At 35.8% G+C, this 12,207-nt stretch overlaps 1 protein-coding gene across 6 annotated transcripts in view; it reads left to right on the plus strand.

Annotated features, from left to right (window-relative positions):
• Window positions 1-12,207, plus strand: part of SYDE2 (synapse defective Rho GTPase homolog 2) — a 42,504-nt gene that overhangs the window by 7,661 nt on the left and 22,636 nt on the right. For 5 of the 6 annotated variants that reach the window (XR_012418210.1, XM_005542849.5, XM_045368043.3 and 2 more), the window contains exons 2-3: window positions 3,672-4,364; window positions 8,594-9,696. Coding sequence is in view for 5 of the 6 variants with exons in the window: in XM_005542849.5 (XP_005542906.2) it covers window positions 3,672-4,364; window positions 8,594-9,696 (1,796 nt within the window). In the remaining variant the exon portion in view is untranslated. The remainder of the gene's footprint in view (window positions 1-3,671; window positions 4,365-8,593; window positions 9,697-12,207) is intronic. The other variant, XM_074002731.1, reaches the window with a different exon arrangement.

Below are 12,207 nucleotides of genomic sequence, written 5' to 3' on the forward strand. Positions count from 1 at the left end.
TTTATTTGGCCTTTGTAATATTATATATTTATAATACATAACATAAATTGTAATAACGTGCCATTTATCTATAAGTTTAAAGTTCAGCATCATTTATTTTAAAATATTCGGCAATAGCAGAGTGAATGGATTCAAGCTTTTGTGGTTTGTAATTTCATTGAAAATAGTGGCTAGACATGGTGGCTCACATCATAATTCCAGCACTTTGGAGGCGGGGAAGCAGTAGGATCACGTGAGCCTGGGAGTTCCAGACCAGCCTAGGCAACATAGTGAGACCCTGTCTCTACCAAAAGAAAAAAAATTAGTCAGTTGTGGTGGTGCAAGCCTGTAGTCCTAGCTTCTGGGGTGGCTGAGGTGGGAGGATCACTTGAACCTGGGAGGTTGAGGTTGCCGCAAGCCATAATAGTGCCACTGTGCTCCAGCGTGGATGACAGAGTGAGACCCCATCTAGTAAAAAAAAAAAATTCCTTTTAATATTATACTTTCATTAAATGATTATATCAATGGAAGTATCAACTTGCTTAAATATGGGATACTGGTAGCTTTATTTTTCTCATTGCAGTTCCTTGCAAAGTAGTAGAAGCACGTTTAAAGACTCATTTATAGTGTACGTCGGAAAACTACACTAAGACTTAAAATAATGAATGTGTCTAGCTATATAAAAATTTGGAATTTCTAAGAGATGTCTGAGAAAAAGATAAAATAAGATGTGGCTCATAGCCATTATGAGTAATGTAATTTTATACTGTTTGCTTCAAATTTAAATTGGGTCAAACTATAATATCCTGTGATGGTCTGAAATACTGTCAAGTAATACTGGATTTGAACTTAAATGTGAAATAGATTTAGATTTCAGTGCACCTGGCAAAATCATGTGATCACTGAAAACCCAGAAAGCCCAGTGAATGCTGAGTATGTTTTGATTTTTCAGTTGTTAATTTTAAGTGTAATGGAGATAGAACCAAAGAAAGACTCTTGAATTTCCCTTATAGTAGGCTAGGTATATCACCACAAACTTTGGAGTCAGAATGAGTTTGAGTGCTGCCTTTCCCATTTACCAACAAGGTGCTCTTGAAGAAGTTATTTGACGTTTTTGAATAGAACTTTATAGTTTTTCAAGTATTTTGAACATTATTTCACTTAGTCCTTACCAGCAACCACTTTAATTTATAAGATAAATTGAGATGAATACCCCCATGTTCAGAGAGGGTTGCCTGCTTCTGTACTGTTTGTGGGTAGCATGGTATGGGTAGCATGGTGTGGTTTGTGGGTAGCATGGTGAACGGAGCATGGGTTTTAAGGTTAGATAGGCTTAAATTTGAATCCTGGGCTAGCGGCTTGACCATATTTCTCTTATTCTTTGAGGCTGATGATGGTAATCATACCTGTTTCATAGGATTGTTCTAGAGGTTAAATGAGGTTGGGGGCCTCCTTACTGCTTTCTCTCTCATGCCTGCCGCATAATAGTCACTCATTTGTGGAGTAAATCAATGCCTGGCATAGTAGGTATTCATGGGAGCTTCTTTCCCTTCTGATTTCTAGTCTAATTCCTGCATCTGGAATTGAATGTGACTTGCAATTTGTGTTTAAGATTTATTTATTTATTTATTACAAATCTGCTTGTTTGGGTACATGTTTAGGATTTTTTTGAAAGAAAAATTAATTAATTTTTATTTTTTTTTTTTAAGAGACAGGGTCTCACTCTGTTGCCCAGGCTAGAGCACAATCATAGCTCACAGTGGCACAATCATAGCTCACTGCAGCCTCACATTCCTGGGCTCAGGCAGTCTTCCCAACTTAGCCTGCAAAGTAGCTAGGATGACAGGTGTGTGCCACCACACCTGGCTAATTTTTAAATTTGTTGTAGAGATAGGGTCTTGCCATGTTGCCCAGGCTGGACATTCAGATTTTGCCATGTTGCCCAGGCTGGACATTTAGATTTCTTTAGAAGGGAGGTTATTGAAAACCTTGATTACACATAAATCTGATTTTTTGGTTGTTATTAAGCTCCTTGTAGCTTAGTGTGTTTTATCACTCTATTTTTAGACCATTATTATTTTTATTTTTTAATTTTTTTAAGAGATGGAGTCTCGCTGTGTTGCCCAGGCTAGAGTGCAGTGGCGCGATCTCAACTCTCTGCAAGCTTGGCCTCCCGGGTTCACGCCATTCTCCTGCCTCAGCCTCCCAAGTAGCTGGGACTACAGGTGCCCGTCACCACGCCTGGCTAATTTTTATATTTTTAAAGTAGAAATGGGGTTTCACCGTGTTAGCCAGGATGGTCTCGATCTCCTGACTTTGTGATCTGCCTACCTCGGCCTCCCAAAGTACTGGGATTGTAGGTGTGAGCCACCGCGCCCGGCCTAGACCATTATATTTTACTTGCTGTGCCAATAAGATGAGTTGACCATATAATTCCATAATTTAGAAACCTGAGATGATCTTAGATTTTTACAAATGTGGTTTTAATTATGTATGGTGAATTATTATTCTGATGATAGTTATATACTTAGCTTATGGATTGTCATTGAAGCCTGCTTTACAACTCTGGAAACACAAAATATTTTCCTCTTTATATGAAATTAATGTTATGTATACATTTGTAGAGTCTTACTTAAGATATGCATATATCTAAGCATTTGAGGTCTCCCATTGGACTATGAATTTCTTTTTTTTTTTGAGACAGAGTCTCACTCTGTTGCCCAGGCTGGAGTGCAGTGGTGGGATCTCAGCTCACCATAACCTCCGCCTCCTGGGTTCAAGCTATTCTCCTGCCTCAGCCTCCTGAGTAGCTGGGACTACAGGCGCGTGCCACCATGACCAGCTAATTTTCGTATTTTTAATAGAAACGGGGTTTCACTACGTTGGTCAGGCTGGTCTCAAACTCCTGACCTCGTGATCCACCCACCTGGGCCTCCCAAAGTGCTGGGATTACAGGCATGAGCCATCGTGCAGGGCTTGGACTGTGAATTTCTTAAGGGAAGGGATTGTTTTGTTCATTCTTATTTCCCTGCTGCTTAAGTTTGTGCCTGGCCAAAAGAAATAATAGCTGTGTAGTGCATATTGTGAGACAGCATACCTGCTTCTAATCTGGGGTCTTCTGAAGGGATTTTTGTTTTTAGTTCTGCCCTAGATATTTAGAACTTAAACCCTACATAAAGTGCTATTGTGTTATATGGATAGGAAGCCAATGTTATGTTGACATTTTAATGTCAGTAAGGCATACTTTGTTAGGTTTGAAAGTTAATCTTTGTGTGAAAAGGTAGGAGGAATATTATATTTTTAAGGACTTCTGGTCCTTGTAATAATGAATGGAAACGTATTCAAATATTGATTAGAGGTATGCTATGTATAAAGCATTCTATATAAGCTTTTTATAAGGTATGTTTTACTTAGGGTAAGGCTTTGTTAGCACTGTAGTTTTTAAAAAGGCAGTCTTCGAGTTTGTATATCCTTTTTCTTAGAATTCTTTGACACATACTAGCAGTTTGATTTCTAAATAATATAAATCATATTTATATGTAAAATTCAATTTTTTTCTAGTTCAATTTTAGTCTCTGTGATTGTTGTTACTTTTTGTTTAAAAAAATTTTTTTAAATAACTGGGCTGAAGTGACGTGTCTTTCTGATATACCAGACATTGTATTCTACCTTCTATTCTATCTTTGCAACAGATTTATTTGAAAATGCCTATGGGTCTTCAATGAAGAGAAGAGAACTTGAAGATCTGAAGGATAATATTGAATTCAGAGGTCATAAGCCACTTAACAGCATCACTGTTTCAAAGAAACGCAATTGGCTATATCAGAGTACTCTGAGATCTCTTAATCTGGAAGAAGAAAATAAGAAATGCCAAGATAGAAGTCATTTATCCATCTCACCTGTGTCTCTACCTAAACATCAGCTATCACAGTCTTTCCTCAAATCATCTAAAGAGTACTGTACATATGTGGTATGTAACGCTAGAAACTCTTCATTATCGAAAAACTGTGCTTTAGATTTTAATGAGGAAAATGATGCAGATGATGAAGGAGAAATATGGTACAACCCCATTCCTGAGGATGATGACCTTGGTATGTCAAGTGCCTTGAGGTTTGGTGAGGTTGACTCTGCTGTTCTGAAGCTCCCTGCTGTCAATTTAAGCATGTTGTCTGGCAGTGACCTGATGAAAGCAGAACAGCATACTGAAGACTCGCTGTGCTCTTCCGAACATACAGGTGATATTCAGAGCACATGGTCAAATGGAATGAATCCTATGGATCCTGCCCGTTCCACAGAATTTGTGCAGCAGTACAAGCAAAGGCTAGGACACAAGACACAAGAAGGTATAATGGTAGAGGACAGTCCTATGTTGAAATCTTTTGCAGGTAAAAATGATCATATATCTGTCTTTTCTTTCTTCTTCCATTTTTCAATTATTTGATAGTAGCTAAAACTAAATATAAAAGATGTTTGTTATACTTTTTCTTGTGAATATATTTTCATGAAAATAAAACTTAAAAAGGTTTATAAACATTTTAACGTACATGCTGGTTTAATTATTACTATCACAGACTTGATCTTTGTTTTATTTTATTTTTTAAGAAAAGGTCTCACTGTGCCACCCAGGCTAGAGTGCAGTGGCACAATCATGGCACACCGCAGCCTTGATGTCCAGGCTCAGGTGATCCTCCCACCATAGCCTCCTGAGTAGCTAGGACTATAGGTGCCTGCCACCATGCCCAGACAATTTTTGTATTCTTTTGTAGAGACAGGGTTTTGCTTTGTTGACCAGGCTGGTCTAGAACTCCTGACCTCAAGCCATCCACCCACCTTGGCCTCCCAAAGTGCTGGGATTATAAGCGTGAACCATTGTGCCTGGCCACAGACTTGACTTTATAGTCCAGTGTGCTTTAATATGCCAATCCTTTGAGATAGTAATTGCTTGTCTATTAGTTGGAAGCAAGAAATCATAGGGAGTTGAAGAAAAAGTAAGTCTTATTTTGCTTCATTCATTCATTCATTCATTCATTTACACCTGGCCTGGCTGCAGCTGAAAAGTTTTATTTTTAGTGTATCAGTGGTCATTAGTTTGTGTTTGTTATGCCTAAGTTTCCTCATGAGCAAAAGAAAGAGAGAAGAGAGAAAGAAATGAGAAGTAGAAGGCCCTTGCAAATAGGTGCTACAGTAGTTATGGAACTGAAAAATGAAGTAATTGAAGTTTTATGTAGATTAAGTTGACCCATGTGAAAATAAGTGCTACAGTAGTTATGGAACTGAAAAAATGAAATAATTGAAGTTTTATGTATATTAGGTTAACCCATTTGAAATTGCAGATATTCAAAAGTTTTTGATCTGCAAAAATTGCCTTTAATTTTCTGATATGCTTCTTTTAGTCCCTGACACAGTACGCAGGAAACAGAACGTAAGGCACATTTGCTTGCAAATATCAAGTGTAGAATAGAAAGCAGTTCTGTTTTATATCAAGTCATTTTAATTTACAGAATTTCAAATGATGCAGAATATTTAAAGATGTGGGGTATAGGAGATGCTGTCAGTGCTTTGTCTTATATCCCTTGGGTTTTATTACTTACTTTTTAAATGGGAGAAGCTTATTTCCAGCCACCAACATCTTCATCTCTGCTTAAGGACTTTCTCTGAAGTCTTAGAGAATCTCTCTGCAGGGCAGCCTGGGCGTGCCTCTCAACCAGTGCCTGACAAGTGCTGGTATAGAACCACCTCAGCTCCCTCAACCCTTGGGCAGAATAATTCTGAGTTCATATTCTATGTTGTTTTCCAGAGTTTTCTCATGAGGTCAAGCTCCAGTTGCCCATAGTGATAGCAGGCTTAATAATTCAGCTTGAATTTTCCGCTGAATTTTCTCAACTCCCTCGCTGTCGTTTCTGTATTTTGCAAATAAACTACTTACATTTGAAACCTTTTCTCAGGGACATAGAAAGGTAGAGTAAATGTATATTAAGAGAAAAAGCAAGTTCCAAAACAATGTGTACTATATGATGGCAATTTTGAAAGAAAAGCTGAAAGCTATCCTGGAAATGTTAAGTGTTTTTTTGTTTATTTGTTTTTATTTTTTTCTGAGTGTTGAGATTGAAGGTAATTAAATTTTTTCTTTGTGCATTTCTAATTATAGGATAATTCTCCAGAGCGAATGTGTGCTTCTTTTGTAGTCCGGACCAGGAGATAAATAAATACTATATAAAATAGTAATTTGGAATGCAGATTGTGATCCGGGTGGAGTGATAGGGAAGGCTATAGTATCACAGTGATGGATATGGAATAGTTCAGAGAAGGCAAGAGAGTGTAAGGATAAAAGCAAAGATAGAAAGTTGGTGTTCATGAAGTGACACACACCTTGATTTAAGTGACTATCCTTAAACTTTTTTTTTTTTAATGTTTGTGGCAAATTGTGAACCCGGAAAGACTAACATTTTTTTAAAAAAATATAACTTAAAAGTATGGTATATCTGCTTTTCTTACTATCTCCTTTTTTACTGTCATTCTTCTCATATATATATAATTAAAATATATTTATAATTATAAAATAAATATTATAAATATTAAATATTTCATTTAATATTGTAAAATATATGATTATAATATATAATTAAAATATTTTTTGGTCAAAAATCCTAAATTGACCAAAGGAAATATATAGACAGTTTATTTATAAGTTGTCTTTTTTTGTTGTTTTATTTTGGTGGAAAAACCATTACCTAAAGTGATCTGTTTCTTAGCAATATTGGCAGAAAGCTCTTGAGAAATTGGCAAAGAAAATGGTTGAATTTCAAAATAATTTTTGATCAGAGAATTGGAAAGCTAATTCATCCTAATACAATTATGACTTGTTTTTTCCTGATTAACTTCCAGATATATATATATATATATATATATATATTTTTTTTTTTTTAAAGACAGGGTTTTGCCGTGTTTTGCAGGGTGGAGCACAATGACACAATCACGGCTTGCTAGCCTCCCAGCCTGGGAAACACTGGACCTTCCCGGCTCAACCAGTCTTCCCACCTTGGCTTCCCTAGTAGCTGGGACTATAGCTCACCACCACACCTGCTAATTTTTTTGTATCTTTGGAGACATGGGGTTTTGCCATGTTGTCCAGGCTGGTCTTGAACTCCCATCTGCCTCAGCCTCCCAAAGTAATGGGATAACAGTGAGCCACCATGACATATATGTATCTTTTATGTAGTTGCAATCATAGTGGACTTTATTTTTTATTTTTGCTATTTTTACTTGGTATCTTCATCTTGCATTGTTACATGTAGAGTAGTATTGTTTCTCAAGCATTGTAGTACAGTATTTAGCTGGGTTGATGTGCCCTAATCTATTTGACTGTTTCCTTAATGTTAGGTGTTGATAGATTGTTTCCGGTGCTGTTGCAGTGATCTTCATAATAATATTTTTTACTTCATTCAGAACAATTACCAGGATCATTACTTGGTGTTTATGGCTAGTAATTATTATTGTTAATTTCTATATTGCATTTTCTACAAAGTTTGCCAGTTTACAAGGCAACTAACAATTGGTTATTCATTTATTCACTAAATATTGAGTTCCTGCTATGTACCAGTTACTGTTCTAGGTGCTGAAGGAGTATGCCAGTTTCACTCGACTCTAGCCTAGTTCATAAATTTATATTTAAAGATTTTTACTTTGTACCTTCTTTTTAAAGATAGTATGTGATTTGATTAGTATAGTTGTAGTTTAATTTTAAGCGACTGTGGAATTTGGTAATATTTTGGCTCTTGGGGTTTATAAAAACAAAGCATTTGGTTTTAATAAATTCAGTCTTATCTGCAGTAGAAGTTGCTATCATGTATAGTATTTCATTTTAATAATTAGTTAAGGACTTCAGTAGAAATTACTTACAATATGTTAAAAAGAGTCAAATTTTTTAATGTGATAATGTATTTAATCTAAAGCAATTTAATATATTGGATAGCTTTTCTAGGCTGTGATAAAATAGACAGATTGATGTTTATAGACTAAAGCAGGACCCTGATTAACTCTAGAATGTTTCAGACTATTAAGCCAGTAGAATTGTACTATAATTTTAGTACAAGGGGATGCTTTATCCAGTTTATCAAACACTCCATTTTCTATTATCTTCTTACTAGAAAAGCCCTGTAGGCATACTTAAAATAGGTTTTTCTCTATAAAGAAACTACTTATTTGTCATTGGGACACATAGGGGTGGAGGGAGAATATTAGTAATTTTTAAAGAAAGATCATTTGTTGATTTTTAAAATGAATAAATACTTTTTCTCATTTTAATTGTGAAATATTGTGTTACATACATTAGTTTTTGATGTGAGGTTATTAGATCTTTCTCTATAAGGAATAGACAAAGTATGAAAAATTAACTTCAATTTTAAATAATTGGGATAATGCAGTATTCTGCTTGAGTATCACGATGGAAGTTGAGCTGAACTTCTAATGAAATCTCCCCATTAAGATGAATAAGAGAAGAATTTCTGCCTATGTGGGAGCTTGTTTAGTTGATGGTTTATAAAATAAGAATAAAAGTAGAAATCAAAACATACTGCTTTATAATATATTTTTCTTTCTTTCTTTTTTTTTCAAGGTTCAGGGATCCTGGCTGCTACAAATAGTACTGAATTGGGAATTATAGAACCATCTTCTCCAAATCCGAGCCCTGTGAAAAAAGGCAGTTCAATTAATTGGTCTTTGCCAGATAAAATAAAATCTCCAAGAACTGTGAGGAAACTTTCCATGAAAATGAAAAAGTTGCCAGAATTTAGCCGAAAGCTAAGTGTTAAGGGAACATTGAATTATATAAACAGTCCAGATAACACTCCTTCTTTGTCTAAATATAACTGCCGAGAAATTCATCATACTGATGTTCTGCCCTCTGGGAACACAACCACAGCTGCTAAGAGAAATGTTATAAGCCGATACCATCTTGATACCAGTGTATCCTCCCAGCACAACTACCAGAAGAAAAACTCTATGAGTTCTAAGTATTCCTGCAAAGGTGGTTACCTTAGTGATGGAGACTCACCTGAACTTATAACTAAAGCTAGCAAACATGGATCTGAAAACAAATTTGGAAGAGGAAAAGAAATAATTTCAAATAGTTGTAGCAAGAATGAAATAGACATTGATGCTTTTAGGCATTATAGCTTTTCTGATCAACCTAAGTGTTCACAGTACATATCTGGGCTCATGAGTGTACATTTCTATGGTGCTGAGGATTTAAAACCACCTCGGATAGATTCAAAAGATGTCTTTTGTGCAATTCAGGTAGATTCAGTAAACAAAGCAAGAACAGCTTTGCTCACATGTCGAACAACATTTTTAGACATGGATCACACTTTCAACATAGAAATTGAAAATGCACAACATTTGAAACTAGTAGTATTCAGTTGGGAACCCACTCCAAGAAAAAATCGAGTTTGTTGTCATGGAACTGTTGTTCTTCCCGCCTTATTTAGAGTGACAAAGACTCATCAATTGGCTGTCAAACTTGAACCTAGAGGTCTTATTTATGTGAAAGTGACTCTTATGGAACAGTGGGAGAATTCTCTTCATGGACTAGACATAAACCAAGAACCAATAATATTTGGAGTTGATATTCAAAAAGTTGTAGAGAAAGAAAATATAGGACTGATGGTACCCCTTCTGATACAGAAATGTATTATGGAAATTGAAAAGAGAGGCTGTCAGGTATTATCTTACTATGGTTCTCTACTACTTCCTTTATTGATTGATTAATTGTAAGTCTTGGGGGAAGGAATTCAAGGTAATGTAAAAAAATCAAATTCAGATATTTTACAATTCCTATTCTTTATTCCATTACTGTTTAGGGTATAATTTTTAAGTTGACTCATGTTGTCCATTATTGAGAGCATGCTAGATGAGTCCACAAATTTATATTGCAACACAGAGCCTCATGGGTCTTATAATTAGAAATCAGGATTGCTTCAAAATGGCATTAAAAGGAAAAGTCAGAGCTGATAAACATAGGCAAAGGATATTAATATCAGGTATAAGTAATTGTTTATACTAATTTTTGTGATACATATTAAGACTAAAAATCATTACATTATTTCTGCTTTAGTACTATCCAAATTTATAATATTGGTTAAAAAGGTAAGTTAAAAGACAATGAGTAAATATTATAAAATCTGAAATATTTAATAAAATTAAGCTTAACATGGAAACTCAAGAAACAACATAAGTTAATGGAATTTTGCATTAAGATGCAGAACACCTGGATTCTGGTTTCTTCTCCATTATTACTTAGCTGTGTCATGTTGGGCAAGTCACTTAATCTCTGTGGGTCTTACTTGCTTGTATCTATAAAAATAGATGGAGTGGTCGGGCATGGTGGCTAACGCCTGTAATCCCAGCACTTTGGGAGGCTGAGGTGGATAGATCACCTGAGGTCAGGAGTTCAAGACCAGCCTGGCCAACATGGTGAAAACTGTCTCTACTAAAAATACAGAAATTAGTTTGGTATGGTGGCACATGCCTGTAATCCCAGCTACTTGGGAGGCTGATGCAGGAGAATCGTTTGAACCACTTTAAGTGCCAAGAAAACATTTTTAGCAGTACTTTTCATTTTTATTTAGAACTGTACTTTTTTTTTTTGAGATGGAGTCTTGCTGTGTCACCCACACTGGAGTGCAGTGGTGCAATCTCAGCTTACTGCGACCTCCACCTCCCGGGTTCAAGCAGTTCTGCCTAAGCCTCCCAGTTAGCTGGGATTACAGGTGCACGCCATCATGCCTGGCTAATTTTTGTATTTTTTTTTAGTAGAGATGGGGTTTCACCATGTTAGCCAGGCTGGTCTGAAACTCCTGACCTTGTGATCTGCCTGCCTCGGCTTCCCAAAGTGCTGGGATTACAGGTGGGAGCCATGGCTCCCGGCCTAGAACTGTACTTTTTAAAGATGTTTTTGTTTTGTCTCACCTGCTTCTTTCTCCTCCACTTGCCCTCCCCTGTCCCCTGCCCCCAGTAGAGAGAGGCTTATCGTGCATGTATAAAGACTGGCATACTGCTTAAATTTTGTTTACCCTTTTAGTCAGGAATTATTCTTCTTTTGTTGGGTTTTTATTGTAAACATGAAAATAGGCTTTGATAGTCATATGCAAAGAGTTTGTGGCATGGGTCTTTGCATCTTCCAAATGCTTTGAATGCTACTCCCACCCATCTCCTGCTTAAAATGGGAAAAATTGCTATGGAGATCATACTCATGGTCTGCCTTTCATAGAGGCATCGAGCATGTACTTCAAGGATTTGATTCAGGATCTCAGCATCTGAAAGTAGGGATATATCCTAAAATATCTTTTCCTTGAAGTACCTGTATTAGATCTTTCTTTCTTTCTTTCTTCATCTTTTAAAAAATTATATTTGTGATTTCAACTTTTGGGGGTAAAATATCCCATTAATTTATTGTGTACTAGTTAAGTAGTACTTCCTTTAAGTTGTTGTAGGCTCATCTTCTTCTCAAGTTTAAGGGATACATCGTTTTTATGGTACTTTATGACACTTACATGTGCTCACACCAGCAGGGCTATGATCAAGTTCGTTTTTTCTATTGTGGTAGCATTTCCTTTGATCCTGTTTAGTATTTTAGTTTCATTTTCTGGACTGTCTGCATTTCTACTGTGTCTTTCTTGAGATGATGTGACCAGTGTAACTCATGCTATTCTCAATGTGGATGCATCATGAATGTGGGTAAGAGTAGGAAATTTGAATTTTTTTCCTAGTGTATTTCTTGGTTTCCCATATTATCTTGATCTTTTCGAATGTAGCAGCACCTTGCATTGTCATGTCTTGGAAATAGTTTTAGGTTCTTTACTATCTTTCAATTAATACATATAGCTTATCATCTCAAATATTTTAGATAATATTTCCCTGTATCTGTTTTGACACTTTCTCATATTGAGACCCACCTTATAATGTATTCTATCAGTTTTTTAATGAGTCAGAAGAGATTAGTGTCATAAGTAAACCTGGAAATTTCATTTATATACTTCTTCCTCTAGATCATTTATTGCATTTTACAGTGATTCCTAGTTCAAATCCTGGAAGATTACTTTTACTTTCTCTCTTTAAATAGTTTCTTTCTCCATAATTCTTCCTTCAATTCAAAGTGACTGAACTTTCTAAATAATCTTAGATGTGGAAGTATGGCTGACAACCACTTATTCTCCTTAAGTTTTTTTGAAG

Source organism: Macaca fascicularis, chromosome 1, assembly GCF_037993035.2.
Source record: "Macaca fascicularis isolate 582-1 chromosome 1, T2T-MFA8v1.1".
Classification (NCBI taxonomy): Eukaryota; Metazoa; Chordata; class Mammalia; order Primates; family Cercopithecidae; genus Macaca; species Macaca fascicularis.